The sequence below is a fragment of the Ornithorhynchus anatinus genome, chromosome 3 (assembly GCF_004115215.2).
Source record: "Ornithorhynchus anatinus isolate Pmale09 chromosome 3, mOrnAna1.pri.v4, whole genome shotgun sequence".
Taxonomy (NCBI): Eukaryota; Metazoa; Chordata; class Mammalia; order Monotremata; family Ornithorhynchidae; genus Ornithorhynchus; species Ornithorhynchus anatinus.
The window spans coordinates 95,957,769-95,982,449 of NC_041730.1; the positions used below are offsets into that span (position 1 = coordinate 95,957,769).

General features: G+C 44.9%; 1 protein-coding gene across 1 annotated transcript in view; it reads left to right on the top strand.

Annotated features, from left to right (window-relative positions):
- The first annotated feature begins 599 nt into the window (after positions 1-599).
- Positions 600-24,681, top strand: part of PHYHIPL (phytanoyl-CoA 2-hydroxylase interacting protein like) — a 77,504-nt gene continuing 53,422 nt past the window's right edge. Inside the window, exon 1 of the mRNA XM_029059501.2 lies at positions 600-776. Coding sequence (XP_028915334.1) covers positions 671-776 — 106 coding nt within the window. The 5' untranslated portion in view covers positions 600-670. The remainder of the gene's footprint in view (positions 777-24,681) is intronic.

Genomic DNA, 24,681 nt, shown 5'->3' on the forward strand with positions numbered 1-24,681 from the left:
GAGTCAGGGCTCATGAGTTCGAATCCCAGCTCTGCCACTTGTCGGCTGTGTGACTGTGGGCGAGTCACTTCACTTCTCGGGGCCTCAGTTCCCTCATCTGTCAAATGGGGATGAAGACTGTGAGCCCCACGTGGGACCACCTGATTCCCCTGTGCTTACCCCAGCGCTTAGAACAGTGCTCTGCACATAGTAAGCGCTTAACGAATACCAACATTAATCCCGACTCTGCCGCTTGGCAGCTGTGTGACTGGGGGCAAGTCACTTCACGTCTCTGGGCTTCAGTGACCTCCTCTGTCAAATGGGGATGAAGACTGGGAGCCCCACGTGGGACAACTTGATGACCTTGTCTCCCTCCAGCGCTTAGAACAGTGCTTGGCACATAGTGAGCGCTTAACAAATACCCCCCCCCCCCCGCCCAATACAGACACACAGGAGTCACGCATGCGCGCGCGTGCCCGGGGGCCCTGCTTGTTCTTCGGCGGGTCGCGCCTCGCGCCCCGCCTCGCGCCTCCCGCCTCGCGCCCCGCCTCGCGCCTCCCGCCTCGCGCCCCGCCCCGCGCCCCGCCTCGCGCCTCGCGCCCCGCCCCGCGCCCCGCCCCGGCGGCGGGCTGGGTGAGGCGCCGGCCGCGCGGGCGACAGGCTGAGGCGGGCGAGCGGGTGTTGGGGGACGATGGAGACGCCGCGCCTCGACCGAGCCCTGAGCAGCCCCGCCAGCCCCTGCGAGGATGTCATCAAGAACCTCAGCCTGGAGGCCATTCAGCTCTGCGACCGGGACGGTAAGGGCCGCCGGCGCCCGCCGCCCCCCAGCCCCTCCACGGCCCCTCCACGGCCCCTCCACGGCCCCGGCCGAGGCTGCCCCCACTCCCCCCACAAACCCTGACTACCGGGGGGACGCACCTCCCCTCCTCCCTTCATTCATTCAATCCTATACCCTCATCTCTCCTCCCTTACCTCTCCTCTCCTCCCTTCATTCATTCCCTTTCCCTTATCTCTCCTCCCATACTTACTTCTCCCTTCCCCTCTCCTCTCCTCTCCTCCCTTCATTCATTCAATCCCATACCCTCATCTCTCCTCCCTTCCCCTCTCCTCTCCTCCCTTATCCTTTCCTCTCCTCCCTTCATTCATTCAATCAATCCCATACCCTGTCCTCTCCTCCCTTCCCCTCTCCTCTCCTCCCTTATCCTTTCCTCTTCTCCCTTCATTCATTCAATCCCATTCCCTTATCTCTCCTCCTTTACCCTCATCTCTCCTCCCTTCCCCTCTCCTCTCCTCCCTTCCCCTCTCCTCTCCTCCCTTCCCCTCTCCTCTCCTCCCTTATCCTTTCCTCTCCTCCCTTCATTCATTCAATTCCTTTCCCACATCTCTCCTCCCTTACCCTCATGTCTCCTCCTTTACCCTCTCCTTTCCTCCCTTATCCTCTCCTCTCCTCCTTTACCCTCTCCTTTCCTCCCTTATCCTCTCCTTTGCTCCCTTATCCTCTCCTCTCCTCCTTTACCCTCTCCTCTCCTCCCTTACCCTCATCTCTCCTCCCTTACCCTCTCTTCCCTTCAGTCCTTGTCCTCCCCTCCCTTGTCCTGTTCTCCCCTCTCTAACCCTCCCCTCCCTTCCTCTTCTCTCCCCCCCCTTGCCCTCCCCCTCCCCTCTCTTGTTCTCCCCTACCTTCCTCTCCCTTCTCTTGCCCTCCCCTGTCCTCCCTTACCCTCCCCTTCCCTCCCCTGCCTTCCTCTGCCTAATGCTTCTCCGTCCTTCCCCTGCCCTCCCTCCCCTAACCCTTTACCTCCCCCTCCTTGCGCTGTCTCTCTTTCTTTCCACCATGTAGGCCCCCCACCCCCACCCCCCAACGGATACCTCCAGACCTGCGGTCATTCTTTGTTTCTTCAAGGCTGAAGGGAGGTGGGGGTTACCAAGGCGCTTAGTCCAGTGCTCTGCACATAGTAAGCGCTCAATAAATACTATTGAATGAAGGACAGGTCACCGGCCTCCCCTAAAACGCTGCCTTCTGGCTTCAGGTAGCCCAGAGACCCACCCTCCAGTCTCGATTCGCCAGCCACCCCTGGCAATCCGTTCCTTTAAGTGTTTTTGAAAAATAGTTCCAAAACACCCTGAGGTAAGCATCCTGTAATAACTATGAGCCGTTATTAGTTTTTCCCCCCCCCCAGAATGAGGTGGGGGTGATGCTCGGGGTAGCAAGGAGCCGGAGTCTTTTTCTTCAGAACCATGGACAAAGCAGCAGGTTCGTGCTTCTGGGCGGAAATTCAAAAAGGGTCAGGGCATCCCTGGAACCGGCCTTGAGGGCTTGACTTGAGAAAGCAGCCCCAAGAAGGCGCCTTCCTCCTGCTAATATTCCATCTTTTGTTCCCCGGATAAAGTTGGGAGTTTAGGGACACAAAGTCGGTGGAACTGACCGCCGGACAGAGCCGACGCCGCGGACCCCGTAGGTGGGCCATCTAGGGCTCGGTTACACGGAATCCTTCGCCGGGCAGTGCCTTCCCAGAAATGTCAAACCTCGTTTGCTCGAGGGTCATCTGGTCGGTAATTAGCAAGCCCAAGGACCGTAAAGTTGTCCCGGACGGACAGAGACGAAAGCCGCCTCCGGTCGACGCCGGGCGTCGTGGATGCCGTTGCTGATTGGGCCGCTTCATGTGAACGGGACGGTCGAGTGTGACTTTGAATAACTTCTGATCATAGGTAGATAGAGATTCTCCCAACTTCAGAAGCGAGGCCGATGAGTATTTATTCATTCAATAGTATTTATTGAGCGCTTACTATGTGCAGAGCACCGTACTGAGCGCTTGGAATGGACAAGTCGGCAACAGATAGAGACGGTCCCTGCCCTTTGACGGGCGTATTCACCTGTCACCCAGGTATTAGTCACACTATGGGTGCTAATACCTGGAAATAGTACTAAATGAGTGAGAGAGTACAATACACCCTGAATATTTTGGAACTTGAAAGCCATGTTGTGATATTGTTCTGTTACGCTCAATCGATAATATTTTTGACCCATTAGGCTTGATTGTCTGGATAGTAAGCTTACTATCTGTTGCCGAATTGTCCATTCCAAGCGCTTAGTACAGTACTCTGCACATAGTAAGTGCTCAATAAATACGATTGAATGAATGAGTGAATGGTTGGGCATCTACGATTGATTGGTGGCATAGGGAAATCAGAACCGAATTTTCCTTGGTTTGGTGGATTTAGTAAACCAGCTACGGCAAGCAGAGGATGCATGAATTAATACTATTTTCTTCATTCTCTCGCTTTTTTTTAAAATAGTGAGATAGTACAATGCAACATTAATATTTTGGAACTTCAAAGCCGTGTCGTGATATTGTTCTGTTACGCTCAATCGATACTCTTTTTGACCGATTAGGCTTAATTGTCTGCATAGTAAGCCTCGCTGATTTTGTCTTATCGGTCATTCTTTCACTCTTCACTCCCACTGTAAATCGAATATATGATTCTTTCATATTTTAAGAGGATTGATTTCATTTTTATTTTCTCTGATGGTTTATCAAGTGTTCATTGCCATAGCAACTGAAAGTAGGCAATTCATTATTTCAGTATATTAACCCTCTAATCCCAGCTCCAGAGAAGCTGACTCACTGTACATGTATGAGAGGATAATGAGTAGAATTAAAGCTCTTAATATGTTTGCAAATGAAGTAGCTGTGTTTTCTAAAATCAACACTGAATTTACATTCTTCCCAGCTTCTAAGGCAATAGATATTAGACTCTGAAACACACCCCTTTGTGTGTGATTGGTTGCAGTGCTATTAGAATCCTTTCTAAATGGACAAATTATGTAATGTTTAAATTTGGCTGGCCCTGAGCAATTCCAATGAAGACTCCTTTGTCATTGCAGGGTTCTAATGGATTGAGCACAAAATAATTAAGCAGCGCCTGATTTGCTGAAGTAGGCTTGTCCTAGCAAGCCCGAAGAATCTATTTGAAAATGAATTAGAATCAAAAAATTGCCAATGCGGACTCTTAAAGATAAATAACTTTCTTTTGTGGAGATCAGGCTCCATAGGCAAATGTCATATGCGGTCATTAGGCATATAATAGAGAGGAAGGACTAGGATTAGGATAATAAAAATCAAATGCTTGTTGCATTCATTTCTCGAGAAGCCCAGTCATGCTGGCGCTGACTGGGGCATTTTCAGGCGACAATACTTCTCTCCATTCCAGTTTTTTGCATCTAGATATATATGGCAGTCAAAAAGACATGGCTAAGAGAGAGAGGGTGTGGCCATTTGTAAAACTACCCCAGCTCATAGCACATTTTCATAATTTATATATTCTGGGAAGCCTCTCTACCTTTTTTGCCTTTAGTTTCTCTTTCCCCTTTTGTCTCCGTTGTAAAATGACCAGGGGTGCCAGAATGTCTAGTCTCTCAAAAATGAAAAAGAAAGATTTCTGTTTAGAATTTGCACAAGCAAGTCTGAGAATCTTCCTGTATCCCCCTCAGTTACTGATTTGGATGGACAAGAATGCTCCTAGGCTTGGAAAAAATGGGAAAGGGAAAAATGTTTCTTCTTGGAATCTGCATATATAATCCCAAGGGGGTTGGGGGGCGGGAGGGGGATCTACTGTTACATCATTTTACATCCTTTTCCTGCCACCCTCTTCAATCTTGTCGGGGCTATTTATTGTTCGACCTCTATTTGCATACTACATCAATGGGTCTGTGTTTCTGTCTCTTTTGTGTCTCTCTGGCTTTCCTCTTGCTTTTCCTCACTCTCATTTACATGTGCGTATCATGCTTTTGCATACCATAAAATCCTCTATGACCATTCTTAATTGTGGTTCTTCCCTTCTTTCTCCAATTTTTTTTTTTCCAAAAGCGTGGATTTAGCAGTCTCTGAAAATGTGAAGTAGCCAGGGAGGTCACATAATTGGATTTTTTTTTTTTCGGTAGGGAAGCTATTTTATCTATCACTACCTTGTCACACCCTCTAGATCCAATCCGTTTCAGTTGAAGCGAAATATTTTTCAAGCAGCATGCCCCAGAGTTCCTCATACAAGGCAGTTATTCAATCCCCAGTTTTAGACCATAAAGGGAAAGCCAGGATAGGCTTTGGATAGGAAACCCTCGAGAAAAAGTCCAGTTGTCAGTTTAATAGTATCTGGCACCCTAACAGATGCAGTGAAACATATTTATTCTTCCATCTGCACTGAAGGCAGAGAGATCTGTGGACATACTGTGCCTAAAATATATTATCAGATTATGCACATGGTGTGTTTTATTTGTATTTCTCTTATTGTAGTTCCAGTCATTCCTATCTGGATGTATCGATAACAGGGCAATTCCCATTTAAGTCCCTTCCTCACCTACTCCACCAACATATATTAGCCTGTGGCGAGAGAGAACAAAAAACGTTGAAATTATCTATGCCTGCCTCTGGTAATCCCTCCATTGTGCCTATCACAATCTCCTGGAAAAGGAAAGGCTGCTTTGCCTTGACTGCATCCAAGCCCTTTGTTCTCGTTATATCTTAAGAAGAGAAAGAAAAATGGACTGTTACCTCAGTAATTGGAACTGCTTCCTAGACTTCCTAACTGCAGAAGTGATCATTTTTTGTCTGATGGGGGCATTATAAGTCTGCTCTTACCCCATGGCAAGAACCGCTATGTTCTTTAGCGGGAGAATATGAGTTAAGGGATTAGATGGCATGAGGCTGACATTTCTCCTTATCTTTGTTCCAAAACAGTGGTTTTGTTTTGGAAAAATGGAAAAACAAAAAAGCAGACTTCCTCCAGACCGAGTATCCAAAAGGATGTGGCCCTGTGAATTTTGGGTACTTCCCTATATTTCCCCAGATTGTAAAAGTTTCCAAAGCCCCGGGATGTTATACAGTTTAATGACATCGTGAACAATTTGGATATAGAAAAGACTGAATGATCCTCCACAACAGGAATATAATTTACTCTGCCAATTTCCTCTTAAGAAGAGATAAGGTATAGGAGTTTTTACAAGCTTTGGTTTTATATATTTTATATTAGAAGAAAGAGATGATGAGCCATTAGTAATCCATGGGTTGCTGACCTCTTTGCAAAAACTTATTACAGGGATTTTAGTAACTTCTCTCTATCTGTGTGAGGTTAACCTAGACAAAATCCTGAACTTCATTTCAACTTTCCTTAGCCAAGTGGTGAAAGGAATCGGTACATCTCCTGGACTGGAGAAGAATCCTATCTTCAAGCACAGTTCTGTTTCTCCTATCCCTAGTCTTTATTTTTTTTGGATATCAGTACCGACTTTGTCACACTTGATACTAGACGCTGTTTCCCCTCAGCGATTCTACAATATGTCTTTTGATATGCTCTCTGCTTTATTTTTAGTGGCCTTCTGTCTTGATTCTCACTTACGAAGGAAACGTCATTGTTGGCTTCCCCTGCAGTTGCCTTTTAATTGTCTTCGTTATGCCTTTTAATTGTCACCTCCCAAACTAAGTCTTCCCAAGTCCACTTTTTGGGTTCTGCTGCCTAGATGTAACAAAGGTTTCCATTAATGGGGGTAAAAAAGAGGCTCAAATAAAATTGATTGGGCCAGTTGGGATTCCTAGTTGGGGTACTAATTGACTATACTAACACGGCATTCACTTGCACGCCTGAGGTCCTGTAAAGAGACCCATAAAGAGTTGGGAAAAGAGCTGTCCTGGAGAAGCTGGAGCAGTTTGGTGGCTGGAGAAAGCCCAGCCGAGATGGCTCCCACAGCCACCTCTCTGACTGACCTTACTGGTCCTCCCCAAAGGCTCCTTAAAGCTGACTCTTTTGAGCTGCCCAACCAATGAACGCCACCACAAAGGCTGCCTAAGTCTGCTGCCTACCCAGCCACAACTCCCTCTTCTACCCCCAGTCCTCTCTAGTTGTCCCACCACTCCCAGGAGACTTTCTTCCCTCACTCCTTTATTTGCTAATTTACTTGATACTGAGCTAGGATGAGATGTATTATCTCCTTGATTCAATTTATCTTGATGATGTTGTTTTGTTCTGTTTTGCTTTGCTGTCTTTCTCCCCCATTTAAACCATGAGCCCGTCATTGGGCAGGGATTGTCTCTATCCGTTGCCGAACTGGACATTCCAAGCGCTTACTTAGTACAGTGCTCTGCACATAGTAAGCACTCAATAAATACTATTGAATGAATGAATGAATTCATAGGGTAGGCTCAAGGTTCTCTAATGGAAAACATCACACAAAGGTGGTGATTGACTCCGTTTGGGGCAGCAAGAACAGATGTGTTCTAAGGACAAACCCTGAGGCAGCTCACCTTTCTCAGCAGAATAAAAGGTCAAAACATCACTCCAACCCCATTTCAATAAATGGTGTAGACCTCTCTCATCTATTCTTAGCCCAAGATCTAATTTTAAACCTCTTCCTAAACCTAAGCCTCTCTGTTTTCCAAACTCTAACTCTAGGTTTGCCTTGAGTGCTGGCAGTGCTCCACATTTGATTTATGATCCTGACAGATTTCTATGAGCCGACTCTTGGATGTTCAGCCTTCGGAAGTCTTCTTTTTTGTCTAGTCTTTCTGCACTTCTTGCAGGTCTCGTCTCTCCTTCTGTTTCCCTCTATCTCTGCCCCCAGGAATCTGAGCTCCTCTCCGTTTCATTACAGCAAACGTCTCCGTGTATGTTTCCGCTTGCAAACTCCCTTCCTTACTTATTCTTCTTAATTGCCTTCCTTTTTCCTTTTCCTTTTGTTCTAACATATAAAGATGTCTTTTTGATCTTTGTTGGGGAATTTCTCTTTAATATTGCACATTTTGTGGAAGCGTAACTTTTTATCACAGAAAAACACTATGGGATTGTAACAAAGTTGAAGGATATAAGGCATGTAGAAACACGTAGTTGGCATTAAGCCACAACTCTAAAATTCTAGGTTTGACTGTTCCAAGAATACTTCGTTTCTCCTTACAGTTGGCTTCACAGATGTCCAGTGTCTTTCTCTACTTCACATATCTATCCTTACCTACTACTCCCCGATTTTCCCTCTCACTCCCCCTCCCCAGCTCATTTTCTAACTGTACCCCATTCTTTACTCTCTTACCTCCGACCCCTTGGTCACGCTATTTCCCTGTCTTGAAATCCTTCCCACCACCAAATCTAACAGATTTTCCCATCTTCAAACACTCCTAAAATTCCACCTCTTTCAGAAAGCTTCCCATGATAATTTCCCATCACCCCAAATTGTGTCAACCTTAAGTCACCCCATCCTTATTCATACCTATCCTTAGCTTTTACTGCATGTGTGTCAATATATATGAATATTCATATGTAGAGAGAGACATACCTATATTGTATATTCAAATATTTTGATTTATCCTGATATTTGACCTCGGCACACTAAGTTTCTCTCTTCTGTGGTATTTAAGTGTGTACTATATGCCAGGCTCTATATTAAGCACTGGGGTATTTACAAGCTAATCAATTTGGACGCAGTCCATGTCCCACATGGGGCTCACTGTCTTAATCCTCATTTTACAGATGAGGTAAGTGAGGCACAGAGAAGTCAAGTGATTTGCCCAAGGTCACACAGCAGACAAGTGGCAGAGCTGGAATTAAAACCCAGGTCCTTCTGACTCCCAGGCCCATGCTCCATCCACTGGGCCACACTGGGTCTCTTACCGTTTTAGTCTTTGTCTTACCACTACCATTTATAAATAGTTTTGTGTGTCCGTGTCCCCCATTAGTTGTAAGCTTCCAGTGAGCAGGGAATGCATGTTTTGCTTCCACTGTGCTTTTCCTACCACTGAATACAGCACACTGCACTCAGTTGATACTCAAGTTATACAGTCACTACTAATTGAAAAATCGATTTACACATATACAATACACACCCCCTTCTGTCTCTGATAAATGATTATCTTCACGGCCCATAGAAATTTGAATTTCTACCTCGGCGCTCCCTCTCATAAGCGCTTAGGACAGTGTTTTGTACACAGTGAGAGCTCAGTAAATACGATTGAATGAATGCCTCTCAGCTGATGGTACCAAATGGCTGTGACTGGACTGGGGAAGGTAGGGAAGGGTTGGGAAGGAGAGGTGATGGTGACCGCAGAAGTGTCAGTGGAGGAGAAGGGGTGGGGAGAAGATCCAAGGCACTCTCCCAGTTCATCCTTTACTGATGCTGCTGCCTTCCTTTCCTCCCATCCCATCCTGTTCTGGCCCTGGCCCCTTGACTTCACGGCCTTGGAAGGCTAGGATTAATCAATCATTAATCACTGTACTAAGTGCTTGGGAAAGTTCAATATACCAGGGTTGGTAGACATGTTCCCAGCCCACAGTGAGCTTACAGTCTAGGATCACGTAAAAAAGGGGACTGCGGGGGGGGGGGGGGGAGGGTGCTGTAGTGGGAGAGGAGAGTGGAGGAATAGGAGGCAGAGGGTTGACGGAGTGCCTTAAAGTCAATGATCAAGAGTTTCAATTTGATTAGGAGAGAAATAGATAACTATAGGTGGTTTTTAAGGAGTGGGGGGACTTGTGCAGAATGATGAATCTTCTAATCCATTAATTGCTTTTGAACTACCTACTAGTTGCTGGAATGCAGTTTTCTCATAAGATTGGTTTTGAGAAGCAATGTGCTTTGCTTTGAGAAGCAGTGTGGCTCAGTAGAAAGAGCACGGGCTTGGGAGTCAGAGGTCCTGGGTTCGAATCCCAGATCCGCCGCTTGTCAGCTGTGTGACTGTGGGCAAGTCACTTAACTTCTCTGTGCCTCAGTTACCTCATCTGTAAAATGGGGATTAAGACTGAGCCTCACGAGGGACAAACCTCATTACCTTGTATCTCCCCCAGCGCTTAGAACAGTGCTCGGCACATAGTAAGCGCTTAACAGATACCAACATTATTATTATTATTATTTTGTCAAGAATGCAACTACTGTCATGAAGGGACATGTACTGGAAAAAACCCAAAACCCTTTTTAAAGATTTGCATATGAAAGACTAGTGAAGGGTCCCTGTTCCTAAAGAAAAAGAAAGGCTGGTTATTATGGGCACCGAACGGTTAACTCTCTGCTTTTCATCAGTTAGTACCGTATTTTGATCTTTTGTTGCTTATCTAATAAAAGTGGCTATATTTTTTACATGTAATTACAGCGTTTGTAAAAATGGGTGTAAATAAATCTGTTTTGTGGGGATTATTTTGGTGTGGACTTATTCATTTCCAGTCATTATAAAAAAACTCATCTATTCAGGACCTCTATTTAGACACATTCCGTTAAAGCAGTGGTAATAGTATTTAGTAGTTAAATGCAGAGCACTGTGCTAAGCCCCGGGAAGGAAATAGGTAGATGAGGTAATGACATGATCCATGGCTTCAGAGTTTTCACAATCTCAGAATGAGCAGAGTGGAGCAACTGGTGGACCATGGACCTGGGAGCCAGAAGGACATGGGTTCTAATCCTGATTCCACCACATGTCTGTTGTGTGACCTTGGGTAGGTCACTTAACTTCTCTGTGTTTCAGTTACCTCCTCTGTAAAATGGGATTGAGAGTGTGAGCCCCATATGAGATAGGGACTGTGTCCAACCTGATCAACAGTGCTTGGTACATAGTAAGTGATTAACAGGTACTATAATAATGTTGTTATTTTTTTCATCATTAAAAACCCAAAAGATGCATCAAAGGCAGATACACAAAAAGCATATTCAAGGTCTATTTTTCTCTTTTTGAAAAAGAGGTAAAAACCGGAAGACCGTAGGTAGTGAAGGCAGTTTGCCGAAGGAAAGCCTCTCCTCACACTGTGTCCTTGTACCTTCCCCAGCGCACACATAGTAAGCGTTTAACGGATACCGTAAAGAGCAACAAAAATCTACTCTCGGCTTACCGCTAACCCCTCTGAGTGGAATGACAATCCAGTGGCGCAAAACCCATCATTAGGAAAAATCACATACTAACTCACCTGGTCTGATGCTGGTGCAGGTATTCTAGCCCCTGAACTCCGTGTTCCACTGATTCCAGGCTCTTGTTATCAGATGAATGTTCCCTGATCACATTCTACGGCCTAGTGGCAAGAGCCCGGGCTTGGGAGCCAGAGGTCATGGGTTCTGATCCCAGCTCTGCCCCTTATCAGCTGTGTGACTTTGGGCAAGCCACTTAACTTCTCTGTGCCTCAGTTACCTCATCTGTAAAATGGGGATTAAGTCCTTGAGCCCCACGTGGGACAACCTGATGACCTTATATCTACCCTAGTGCTTAGAAAAGTGCTTGGCACATAGTAAGCGCTTAACAAATGCCCTCTTCATCATTCTAGACAAAATGCAGAATGAAAATAATAATGGTGGTACTTGTTAAGCACTTACTAGTGCGCAAAGCACCGTTCTAAGGGCTGGGGGGATGCAAGGTGATCAGGTTGTCCCACGTGGGGCTCACAGTCTTCATCCCCATTTTACAGATGAGGGAACTGAGGCCCAGAGAAGTGAAGTGACTTGCCCAAAGTCACACAGCTGACAAGCGGCGGAGCTGGGATTAGAACCCATGGCCTCTGACTCCCAAGGCCGGGCTCTTTCCACTGAGCCACACTGCTTCACCCATGGGGTGGCAGGACTGAGTGTTTATAATGGGATTATGCAGTATTTGTCCATCCAGGTAAAGGTATGGCATATTGGACCCCGCCAGGAGCCAACAGATTTGGCTGGGATGGAAAAATCGGAAATTACTAGTTGGGAGATGTTCTTTCTCTTCTTCTTTTGTTCTATCTTTTCTTTCTCACTCTCTCCTTAATGTTTTCCTTTCTCTCTATCCTCTCAGGGCTATTCCCCCCGCCTCCCCCCCCCATTTACTTCTCCTTTTACTGTTTACCTTCTCTTTTTTTCATGCCTTCTCCTCTTTCCCCTTCACGCTGGGGCTCCCAAAGAAATCGCTCAGCTCATCTTTGCAGCCCGGCTGCTGCCCCCTGCTGCGGATGCCCTATGGATGAGTGTTCAGGAGAAGGAAATGAAAGTCCCTGGGAGGTAGGGACCTGGTTCCAGAAAACGTGATCATTTATTCGTACTATCAGAGTTTTACCTTCCTTGGTTTTGGGTTATGTGTTCGAGAGACCTGTGTACATTAGCAAGTTAAGTGTTACGGGCTACGGTTCGGCTTGTATATACAGTTCTTTCTGGGCGTCGTATGTCTCAAAGACTAGGCATACAGCGATATAGACTTTTGTCCTTCGGTGTTGTTTCTGGGTATGACCGGAAAAACCTGGATGTCTTTTGCTCTTTACTGATGGCGTGTTCAGGTCATAAAATAGAGAAACTGCCGGACTTCAAGTAAGGGGACAAATATTGATCCTGGAGCTAAAGAAAACACCAAGCCTTCATCGAAGTTAGTTAGTTTCGAGGTTTCAAGCAGCGTGACGTTACGCCCTGCCGAAGATTTGCTTTAACCTCGAAACTCCATCTTGCAGAAGGTTTGCCAAGGCAAATATTTGCTTAATGTTACTCCAATTAAGAATGATCATTTTCCAATTTGTGGGGGGGGGGTTTGAATAGCATCAGTCTTTTTATGCTTTGACGCTTGCTGTTTGAACGTTTAAAAATTACCTTTTCTGTCGGACTGAGCTTTTGGCAAGCGATACTGAAACACGGTAGTGTGGTCTTGCTATAACCAGTGCTTCAAAGACGTGCTGAGACAGTAATAAGTCCTACTGGTGCAGCAGCATACTGTGCAATAACAATAGACCGGCCTCTCTGACAACAATTAGGAGCCGAGTCGCCCTCTATAAACAAAGTCTTGAGAAAGATAAATGACCAAGAGACAAGTGGAAAACAGAAATAAATACAGCGCATTGTCAACCAGGGCAGGCAGGACAAGTAGAGAAGTTGTACAGACCTGGGAGTCAGAGGAACTGGGTTCGAATTTTGGCTCTGCCACTTGTCTGCTGCGAGACCTTGGGCAAGCTTCTTAATAATAATAATGTTGGTATTTGTTAAGCACTTACTATGTGCCAAGCTCTGTTCGGAGCGCTGCGGTAGATATAAGGTAATCGGGTTGTCCCGCGTAGGGCTCACAGTCTTCATCCCCATTTTACAGACGAGGTAACTGAGGCACCGAGAGGTGAAGTGACTTGCCCAAGGTCAACTTCTCTAGGTGTCAGCTCCCTTATCTGCAGATTGGAAATTCAATAACTGTTCTCCCTCCTACTTAAACTGTGAGTCCCATGTGGGATCTGAATATCTTGCGTCTACCCCAGCGCTTAGTACAATAACAATGTATTTGTTAAGCGCTTACTATGTGCAGAGCACTGTTCTAAGCGCCGGGGTAGATACAGGGTAATCAGGTTGTCCCATGTGGGGCTCACAATCTAATCCCCATTTTACAGATGAGGTAACTGAGGCACAGAGAAGTTAAGTGACTTGCCCACAGTCACACAGCTGACAAGTGGCAGAGGTGGGATTTGAACCCATGACCTCTGACTCCCAAGCCTGTGCTCTTTCCACTGAGCCACGCTGCTTCTCTAATTACTTCTCTACAATGCTTGGCACATAGTAAGTGCTTAACGAATGCAATGATTTGGGGGTTGTTTGTAGAAAATGCACATATATGGGTAGGATCTTTCCTTCAGTAGTATTATTCTCAAATATGAATGGCTGTATATATCTAGCAATATCAGAAGAAAACTGAAATTATATTTCAGCCTATACCAGGAAAACCCAAAATACATTCAAAAGTTTAAAAAAAATTAGTATTTAAAGTAGTCACTAAATCCTATCACCTAGGCAATACAATAATAATAATAATAATAATAGTATTTGTTAAGCGCTTACTATGTGCAAAGCATTGTTCTAAGCACTGGGGGGATACAAGGTGATCAGGTTGTCCCATGTGGGGCGCACACTCTTAATCCCCATTTTAAAGATGAGGTAAATGTTGGCAACAATACTCAAATAGAAAAAGAGATTTAAAAAAAACAAGAAAAAGGGCTAGTTTGGCTTTCAGAAGTCTGCAACACAGAGTGGGGCAACAATTTTGGCCTTCTGGATCACATGCTATTTAAAAAGCAAAACTACAACAGCAAAAAAATTAAAAATTACTTGGCCTCTGCTTTCACACCTACCCATATTTCCATCCTAAAAAATACTTTTTTTGACTCCCACTTCATCAGCTCCCTGCTCCCTTCTTTGATTCCTGTACAAACCTCTCAAATGAGTTATATACACTTGCTGCCTCCAATTCCTCTCCTCCTTTCCCTCCCTGACCTTCTAAAATCCAGTTGCCCCCACCTCCCTTCCACTGAAACTGCTCTCTGCAAGGTCTCCAGTGATTTCCTTCTCACCAAATCTAAGGGACTCTATTTCATTGTGATGGTATTTGTTAAGCACCTACTATGTGCCAGGCACCCTACTAAGCCCTGGGGTAAATACAGGCTAATCAGGTTGGATCCGGTCCAAGCCCACATGGGGCTCACCGTCTAATCCCCACTTTCAGATGAGGTGTCTGATGTACAGAGAAGTGAAATAACTTGCCCAAGTTCACACGGCAGACAAGTGGCGGAGCGAAGATTAGAATCCAGGTCTTCCGACACCCAGGCCGATGCTCTTTCCACTAGGCCACACTGACTCTACTTTATCATAGGTCTTCCTAGACCTGTCAGCTACCTTTGACATTGTGTGGCTCAGTGGAAAGAGCCCGGGCTTTGGAGTCAGAGGTCATGAGTTCAAATCCCAGCTCTGCCTCTTGTCAGCTGTGTGACTGTGGGCAAGTCACTTCACTCCTCTGCGCCTCAGTTACCTCATCTGTAAAATGGGGATGAAGACTGTGAGCCCCACGTGGGACATCCTGATTCCCCTGTGTCTACCCCAGCACTTAGAACAGTGCTCGGCATATAGTAAGCGCTTAACAAATATCAACATTATTATTATTATTGTGGGCCCCTCCTTCTAGAAACACTATCTAACCTTAGTTTTTCTGACTCAGTCCTTTCCTGGCTCTCATACCTCAAGCCTCTCCCTCTTGATCTCTTTTACCAGTTCTTCCTCTGCCTCCCATCCCCTAATTTCCTACCTCACTACCTCTCCTTCTCTGGAATCCCACATTTCTTTCTGTTTACAGGACATCTACCTTAGAGATTTCCTGCTGGTATCACAAGCTTAGCGTTTTTAGTTTTTGACTCGGTTGACATGGAAACATTGCATGGATTCTCCCAAATCAAACTCCTCATGCATTCATTCATTCAATAGTATTTATTGAGCGCTTACTATGTGCAGAGCACTGTACTAAGCGCTTGGAATGGACAAATCGGCAACAGAGACAGTCCCTGCCCTATGACGGGCTTACAGTCTAATCGGGGGATTAGACTCATGTAGTCATCGGTGTCATAGAATTTTAAATTGTGTCTCTACCTAGACTTTTTAAATTGGAAAGGAAATATTTCAATCAACTCATTTTTGTCACATTTTTACATAGGTGTCATTCAGATACCTTTTTTTTCTTAAATTTTCATTTTACTTTTGTCAGTGTAATATTAGTTGATTGCTGTGTTTGGAAACTTTTGGTTGATTACTCTAATCTCCTGAGAGAAATTACTCATGGATGGTGCCAAGATAAAATTTAGAAGATAATGTGAAGATAAATTGCACTTTGATCTTATTTGAAACCAGATAATAAGTAAATTAGTAATCATTAATACCTTCTAAGCATGCTTTACTTCAATAATGTGATGCAAAACTCCCTGAGAATTAATATAGGTTTTCATCGCCTAAAGCTTCTGATAATGATTTTTTTTTTTACAAAACAGTCTGTTGTTTTTGAGAATTGTTTCAAATCAAAATAGATGATTCTAGTTATCTCAAAGAAAAGGTATATCTAGCTATTATTTTTCAATACATCTAGCCATGATTCGTAGAACTAACCCTTTTGGTGAGATTGTTTTTGTCACCTTTAAAATGGAGGAAAATACTTTTTTTTTAAATTTTCTAAATAGCTTATATATTTATTCATGGCAATAGAGTAAATAAGACAGACTGCAAGGTTTCCTGCTGAGTCTGCCATTCAAAATGCCTGTGAACTATTATTGTAAAGAAGATAAGAGGCTGGTTCATAGGTGCCAAAATTCATTACTGCACTCTATTTTCCTTTTCAGTCTTTTATACTAAGGTAGTGAGAAATTCAGTGTGAAAAAGCTATCTAGTGTTTTTTTTAAACTTTCTGATTTAAAACCTGGAAGGTGGTTTTAACTCTGAATTAATAATTTAGTAATAAATGCAGCTAGAGAAATTTGATTTAGTAGAAAACGTACGTATCCTATCTGCGGCAGGTATGCTTACTGATAGCTGGATAGAAACTCCTGGCTCTGCCACTTGTCTGCTCTTTGAGCTTGGGCAAGTCACTTAATTTCTCTGTGCCTCAGTTACCGCATCTGTAAAATAGGGATTAAGAATGTGATGCCCATGTGGGACATGGACTGTATCCTACCCGATTAGCTTGTATCTACCCCAGCACAGGCAGTGCAATGCCTAGCACATAGTAAATGCTGAATACTATTACAATAACCTTAGCAGAATTAATGTATTGCTGCTTAAAACAGTCCCAGCTGCTGGTGTTTTTCAGTCTAAACTGAGCTTGGTGCACCTTGAAACCACCGTTTGCTCGTAGGAACTTACTATAACGTCTTGGTGTGTGCTTCTTGATTGACTTGGATGTGTTGGCAGCTGGGATCAGAAGTCCTAGAGGCTTTTTATCTCTCCCCTCCTCTCCCCTGCAACTCCATCACTAGCCTGCTTGGTCTCTGGGCCTGCCTAAGGGAGATTACTGGATGAGGGACTGGAAAATCCCGAGCTTCTCTTTCAATCAGTCAATCAATCGATTGTATTTATTGAGAGCTTACTGTGTGCGGGGCACTGTACTGAGAGCTTGGGAAAGTACAATACAGCACTAGAGAGTGTTAGTCCCTGCCCACAAAGAGCTCATAGTCTTGGAGGGGGGGAGACAGGCATCAATACAAATAGACATCAATATAAAATTACAGATATATGCAGATATAAGTCCTGTGGGGCGGGGAGAGGGGGGAAGAGCAAAGGAAACGAGTCAGGGCGACACGGCAGGGAGTGAGAGATGAGGAAGAGTGGGGCTCAGTCCGTGAACACCTCTTGGAGGAGATGTAATTGGCGGATTTGAAGAGGAAGGATGTTCCAGGCCAGAGGTAGGTTGTGGGCCAGGGGTAGGTGGCGAAACCGGCAAGATCGAGGCACATTGAGAAGGTTAGCATCAGGGGAGTGAAGTGTGCGGGCTGAGCTGTAGGAGAGAAGGGAGGTGACACAGAAGGGGGCAAGGCGATGAAGTGCTTTAAAGCCTATAGTGAGGAGTTTTCGTTTGATATGGAGATGGATAGGTAACCACTGGAGATTTCTGTAGAAAGATAATCCTTGCAGCACAGTGAAGTACGAACCAGAGTAAGGAGAGACAGGAGGTTGGGAGGTGAGAAAGGAGGCTGATGCAGTCATCTAGGCGGGATAGGATAAGTGATTGTGCTAACACGGTAGCGGTTTTGGATGGAGAGGAAAGGGCAGATTTTAGCAATGTCGTGAAGGTGAGACCGACGGGTTTTAGTGACGGATTGGATATGTGGGTTGAACGAGAGAGCGGAGTCAAAGATGACGCCAAGGTTACAGGCTTGTGAAATGGGAAGGATGGTTGTGTCCTTTACAGTGACGGGAAGGTTCGGGAGAGGACAGGGTGTGGGATGGAAGATAAGGAGCTGTTTTGGACAATGTTAAGTTTGAGGTGATGGGAGGACATCCAAGTAGAGATGTCTTGAAGGCAGGAGGAGATGCAAGTTGGAGAGAGGGTGAGAGATCAGGGAGGAGATGTAGATTTGGATATCGTCCACATAGAGATGGTAGTTGAAGCCGTGGGAACGGATGAGTCTCCGAGGGAATGAGTGTAGATGGAGAATAGAAGGGGATGGAGGACCGAACCTTTTAAGTTGACTTGCTCATTTTGGAGTTAACCGAGGGTATGTGGCTTTGCTAAAGTTTGTTGAACCTCCCATCGTTATTAGTTCAGGCACTAAGCAACGATCTTGCCCATGTAGATTCCTTCCTAAACTGAAACTTTCCACATAAAGATTCCTTTATTCCACTTATTTCCACTATTTTGGAGTGTCAGTGTGAAATGAATTTACAACTGAGTCTTAATATTTGAAAGCAAAGTCAAATCTTACAAGTGATTCCTGCTTAACCCAGCATGAAAAACAAAGTTCCTTAGGCTTGTAAACTGGAAATAATGTTCTCTGGTTTTCTACCTTTCACCCAGGTCTTTAATGTGTTTTGTTATTCAGACTAAGACTGAACTTACTTTTATTGTATATTCTAACCTTAATGTCCTCCCTGTCAGATTTACATTAGCATTTATTTTAAAAAGCGAATCAGCAGATTTGTTTACATGTGGTATGCATATTTAAGCTCTTTCTTTTTGTACGTCGCTAAAATCCGCCCTTTCTTTTCTGTCCATACTGCTAAAATGTTAATGCAATCACTTGTCCTTTCCCTTCTGGATTACTGCATCAGCCTCCTTGCTGACCTCCCTGTCTTTCCCCACTCCAGTCCATTCTTCACTCTGCTGCCCTGATCATTTTTCTACAGAAACCTTCTGGACACATCACCCTGTGCCTCAAAAACCTCCGGTGGTTGCCCGCTCACTTCCTTATCGAACAAAAACTCCTCTTCATCGGCTTTAAAGCAGTCCATCACCTTGCCCCCTCCTACCTCACCTCGCTTCTCTCCTCCAACCCAGCCTGCACACTCCGCTCCTCTGGTGCTAACCTTCTCACTGTGCCTTGATCTTGCCTGTCTCACCTGCGATCCCTTGGCCCATGTTCTGCCTCTGTCCGGGAACACCCTCCCTCCTCTAATCCGACAGACAACCACTTTCCCCGGCTTCAAAGCCTTATTGAAGGCACGTCTCCTCTAACAAGCCTTCCCAGACTAAGCCCCACTTTTCCTCATCTCCTACTCCCTTCTGCCTCACCCTGACTTGCTCCTTTTGCTCCCCACCTCCCCGCCCCCCGCCCCCAAGGCACTTATGTACATATCTTTAGTTTTATTTATCTGTACCGATGTCTGTCTCCCCCCACTGTAGTCTATGGGCTCATTGTGGGCAGGGAATGTCACTGTTTACCGTTGTATTGTACTTTCCCAAGTGCTTATTACAGTGCTCTGTGCCCAGTGAGCACTCAATAAATATGATGGAATGAATGAATATATATTTGGGCAGAGTTTAACAACTAGTAATAAACGGGACACACTTGCTCTTCCCCTCGATTCTATTTATTGCCATTGTTCTTGTCTGTCCGTCTCCCCCCGATTAGACTGTAAGCCCGTCAAAGGGCAGGGACTGTCTCCATCTCTTACCCATTTGTACATTCCAAGCGCTTAGTACAGTGCTCTGCACATATCAATAAATGCTACTGAATGAATGAATGAATGACACACAACTGGACACACGACATGTGTAAACTATTGTCTCTGTCCATATGCAAGTGTTCTTTTTCACACTGGAAAAGACTTCTAGAGGCTCCCCAAACCATAATCCCCTTGCTTTCTTCTGTATGTAGGCCAAGTTCTCTTTGAAAGTCTTTGGGAAAACGTGGTAGACTGAAACTCTAGACTGTAAGCTCGTTGTGGGCAGAGAATGTGTCAGTTTATTGCTATGCTGTACTCTCCCCAGCTCTTAGTACAGTGTTCTGCCCACAGTAAGCACTCAGTAAATACGACTGACTGACTGGAGAATTAGGCTTAATCCACGGAATCAACATTTCTTATCCAAGGTAGGTGTAGAATGTTTTCAGCGAAGTAGATAGGAAAGAGGCTCCCAAGAAACCACCAGAGGTGCAGTGCAGTGAGAATTAGGTGAGAACAAGTTGGGGAAAAGCATCCGGGAAGCAGCGTGACTCAGTGGAAAGAGCACGGGCCTGGGAGTCAGAGGTCATGGGTTCGAATCCCGGCTCTGCCACTTGTCAGCTGTGTGACTGTGGGCAAGCCACTTACCTTCTCTGGGCCTCAGTTACCTCATCTGTAAAATGGGGGTGAAGACTTTGAGCCTCACATGGGACAACCTGATTACCCTGTATCTACCCCAGTGCTTAGAACAGTGCTCCGCACATAGTAAGCGCTTAACAAATACCAACGTTATTATTATTATTTATATAAGGCACATGGGCTGACCTCTGATTTCCTGAATCGATTAGAGATAGATGACTCCACACCCATTTTATCTGTGCAGTTTGTGCTTGATTTTGGCTTTGCCCATGCAGAGTTGGTGAAGAAATTGGTTTCTCTAATGAAAGGAGCTCTTCAAAGAAATATGCTTTGCCCCATCCTGACACGGTCCCTTTAGTAGAGCCAGTCATGTACTTTAATTTTGAGTTTGAGGCTAGTTGACCCTCTGTGGCTTAGGATGGCACTACCATTTCAATAATAATAATAATAATTGTGGTATTTGTCAGCATTTACTAAGTGCCAGGCACTGTACTAAGCACTGGGGTGGATACAAACAAATCATGTTGGACACAGTCCCTGTCCCACATCGGGCTCACAGTCTCAATCCCCATTTTACAATTGAGGTAACTGAGGCCCAGAGAAGTGACGCGACTTGCCCTTGCGAGTCAGCAGACAATTGGCAGAGACAGGATTAGAACCCATGACCTTCTGACTCCCAGGCTCATGCTCTATCCACTATGCCATGCTGCCTCCCCATTCGACTTGGTGCCAGACATAAAGTCTCATCGCGTTCCTATGCTGGAGATGGGGCTCACCCACCTGAAGCTGACCACCAGACTGGAATTCTTGTTTTAGTTCAATTCTAAAGCATTCCTTCGTTCTTCTAAGCAGTGGAGTTAAGTACAAGTTAATTAGGTCTCACACAGTCTCTGTCCCGCTTGGGTATCACAGTCTGAGTAGGAGGGAGAATAGGTATCCCCATTTTATAGTTGAGGAAAATGAGGCACAGAGGAGTTCATTCATTCACTCGTATTTATTGAACACTTACTGTGGGTACAGCACTGTAGTAACTACTTGGAGAGTAATTAACTTGCCCAAAGTCACACAAACAAATGAAGCAGCATGGCTTACTGGAAAGAGCATGGACCTGGGAGTCAGAGGACGTGGGTTCTAATCCTGGCTCCACCTCTTGTCTGGTGTGTGACCTTGGACAAGTCACTTCGCTTCTCTGAGCCACATTTATCTCACCTGGAAAATGCGGATTAAGAATGTGAGTCCCATGTGGGACAGGGACTGTGTGTGACCTGATTAACTTATATCTACCCCAACACTTAGAATAGTGCTTGGCACATAGTAAGTGCTTAAAAAGTACCACCATTATTATTATTAGCCCATTGCTTAGTATAGTCCTTGTCTCATTCATTCATTCAATTGTATTTATTGAGCGCTTACTATGTGCAGAGCACTGTACTAAGCGCTTGGAATGAACAAGTCGGCAACAGATAGAGACGGTCCCTGCCCTTTGACGGGCTTACAGTGTAATCGGGGGAGACGGACAGACAAGAACAATGGCAATAAATAGAGTCAAGGGGAAGAACATCTCGTAAAAACAATGGCAACTAAATAGAATCGAGGCGATGTACATTTCATTAACAAAATGAATAGGGTAATGAAAATATATACAGTTGAGTGGACGAGTACAGTGCTGAGGGGATGGGAAGGGAGAGGGGGAGGAGCAGAGGGAAATGGGGGGAAAAGAGGGTTAAGCTGCAGAGTGGTGAAGGGGGGGCGGTAGAAGGAGTAGAGGGAGAAGGGGAGCTCAGTCTGGGAAGGCCTCTTGGAGGAGGTGAGTTTTAAGTAGGGTTTTGAAGAGGGGAAGAGAATTAGTTTGGCGGCGGTGAGGAGGGAGGGCATTCCAGGACCTTGGGAGGATGTGGCCCAGGGGTCTCATGTAAATGCTTAACAAGGACCATTGTTATTATTATCATTACAAGTTTTTGAAGAGTAGGAAGATGGGTGCTGAACAGCTTTTTAGAAAAATGATTGGGTTAGCATAAAGAAAATTGGACTGGAGCTGAGGGTGTTTGGAGTAGAGATATCAGCAAAGAAACAGGACCGATGCAGCGTTCATTTGAATGGAGAGGAAGGGAGTGATCATGGAAATGTTGGGGAGGATGAACTGACCGGCCTAAAGATGGGTTTGAAAAAGATGGAGGAGACGAGAAAATACCAAGGTTGCAGAATTTAGTAGAGAAAACGGTGGACTTATCAACAGTAGTGGGAAAGTTGGGTGGAAGACAGTATTTTGGAGGGGAGATGAGGAGTTCACTTTTGGGCATGGTGACCTTGAGATAACAGTGGGACACCAGGTAGAGATATCCTGGAGGTAGGAAGAAATGTGAGATTTCAAGAGGAGAGAGGTGAGGGATAGGAAGATAGATTTGGGAGACAATCTAGAAGTACAGTGGTTTGCACACAGTAAGCACTTAATAAATACGATTGATTGAATGAATGAATGAAGAGGAGGTAGTTAAAGGTGTAGGAGTCCATGAGCTCCCCAAGGTAATGAGTTTAAGTAGAGAAGAGTACCCAGGCTAGAACCTTGAGCGACACGCATAGTTGAGTTTGGGAGGCAGAGGAAAACCCAGTGAAACCGGAGAAGGATCAGCCAGAGAGGTAAAAGAGAATCAGCCTAGAACTGTATCACAAAAACCAAAGTTAGATGGTGTTTCCAGGAGAAGAGAATGGCCCAGATTGTTGAAGGCAGCAACCAGGTAGAGGTGGATTAGGACAAAGTAAAAGCCGACTATATTAAAAGAGGAGGTCACTGGTGACCTGGGGGAGAGCAATCTCAGTGGAGTGAAGTTGCGGGGAAATGACTGTCAAAGATCGAGAAGAACGTTGGAGGAAAAAATCAAGGAAGCAATAAGTGGATTCAAACCGTTCGAGGAATTGAGGAAGGAATGGGAGAAGAGAGATGGAACAATTGCTGGATGATTCAGTGTGAAGTCCAGAGAAGGTATTTTTAGGATTGGGGAGATGTTGGTATGCTTGAAGGCAGAGGGGAAGGACCCATCAGATAGCGAGTAGTTGAAGAGAGTGGCAGGGATGAAAGGAGAGTGGGGACAAGTGTTTCGTTTTTAGAAGGTGGGAAGTGATGGAATTCAAGAAACAGATGGAGGGTAGGTTTGAAAAGCAAATGGAACATCTTTCCTTGAGCAGCAGCCAAAGGATGAAAGAGGAGATGTATGGGTGGGAGGTAGTTGGGAAATTGCGGGGAAGATTATTTTACTGCTATTTAACTGCTTACTATGTGCCAAAATTGTACTAACCACTGGAGTAGATAAAAGGTTAACAGGTTGGACACGGTCTGAATCCCACATGGGGCTCTCAATCTTAATCCCCATTTTACAGATGAGGTAACTGAAGCACAAAGAAGTTAAGTGACTTGCTCAAGGTCACACAGCAGACAAGTGGCAGATCAGGGATTAGAATCCAGGGCCTTTGATTACCAGGCCTGTGCTCTTTCCGCCAGTTCACACTGCTTTTCTGCATCTGGGGAATTCACATTTGATGGTTTTGATTTTTTAACCAAGAAGCTGGTAGGATGATTGGAGTGAGAGAAGGGAGAGGTAGGATTCAGGAGGGAGTTTGATCTCTGGAATAGTTTGTGGGAGTGGTGGGCAAGGGAGTTGCTGCTGGAGGGGAAAGTGATGAGCTGAGTGGAAGGAAGAGCAGAGTTATAGCGGGAAAGGACACACTGGTAGTGGCCAAAATCATCCTGGGGCCTGGATTTCCACCAAAAAGACTTTACGGCCTGAACGAAAGAGCTGAAGAAGATTACTATGGAGACTAATTCATTCATTAGTGTGCGGAGCACTGTATTAAGCACTTGGGAGAGTTCGATTTAACAATAAACAGACACACTCCCTGCCCACAGCAAGTTTACAATCTAGAGTAGGGGAGGCAGTAATATAAACAAATTTCAGATATGTATATAAGTGCTGAGGGGCTGGGAGCGAGGAGATGATTGAAGGCTCGGGGTTGGTGATATATGATGGAGGGACAGGGTTGAATGACCCCTTCAAATTTCATATTCAAACATGCAGATAAGGATTTGGCAACAGCATGTCTTCCTTGAAATATTCTTTATGTAAATTATCCTTGCATAATATCCTTGCAAGTGCTGATAAATCATTCAAAGGTTTCTTTTCCCCTTAATACTAAAAATCGAATAGTATTCTGTTTACTCTTAAGGCCCTTTATCGAAGTTTACAAAGAATAGACATGCAATAGGTGTACCGTGCATTCAGGACAGAGATGACGATTAAATGGGTGTTCGTTTTAGAACTTTGAGGAAGAAGAGTAGATTCATGTTAGAAACGAAGCTTTGATGAGCCAGTGCAGAGGTGTAAAGGAGTGTTCCTTGGAGTTTTGAACCAGTATTCCCAGAACTCACAAAGATGGCTCGTTATGTATTCATCAGGATGCTGCCTCCTTAGCCATGTTTTCTAGCACAATCTCCACAGAGGTTGTATACTTAAAACTTAAATGCTAAAAGGATAATATTTCTTCTGGGGCCAACTGTCATGTTCAAACCTAGAATTTGAGCAAGCAACAAGTACCTATTGTGTATACATATATATCAGTCAATCAATGGTATTTATTGGGCGCTTATTTGGGGCAGAGCACTGGACTAGGTGCTTGGAAAAGTGCAATGCAGTAGAGTTGGTAGACACGATCCCTGCCCAAAA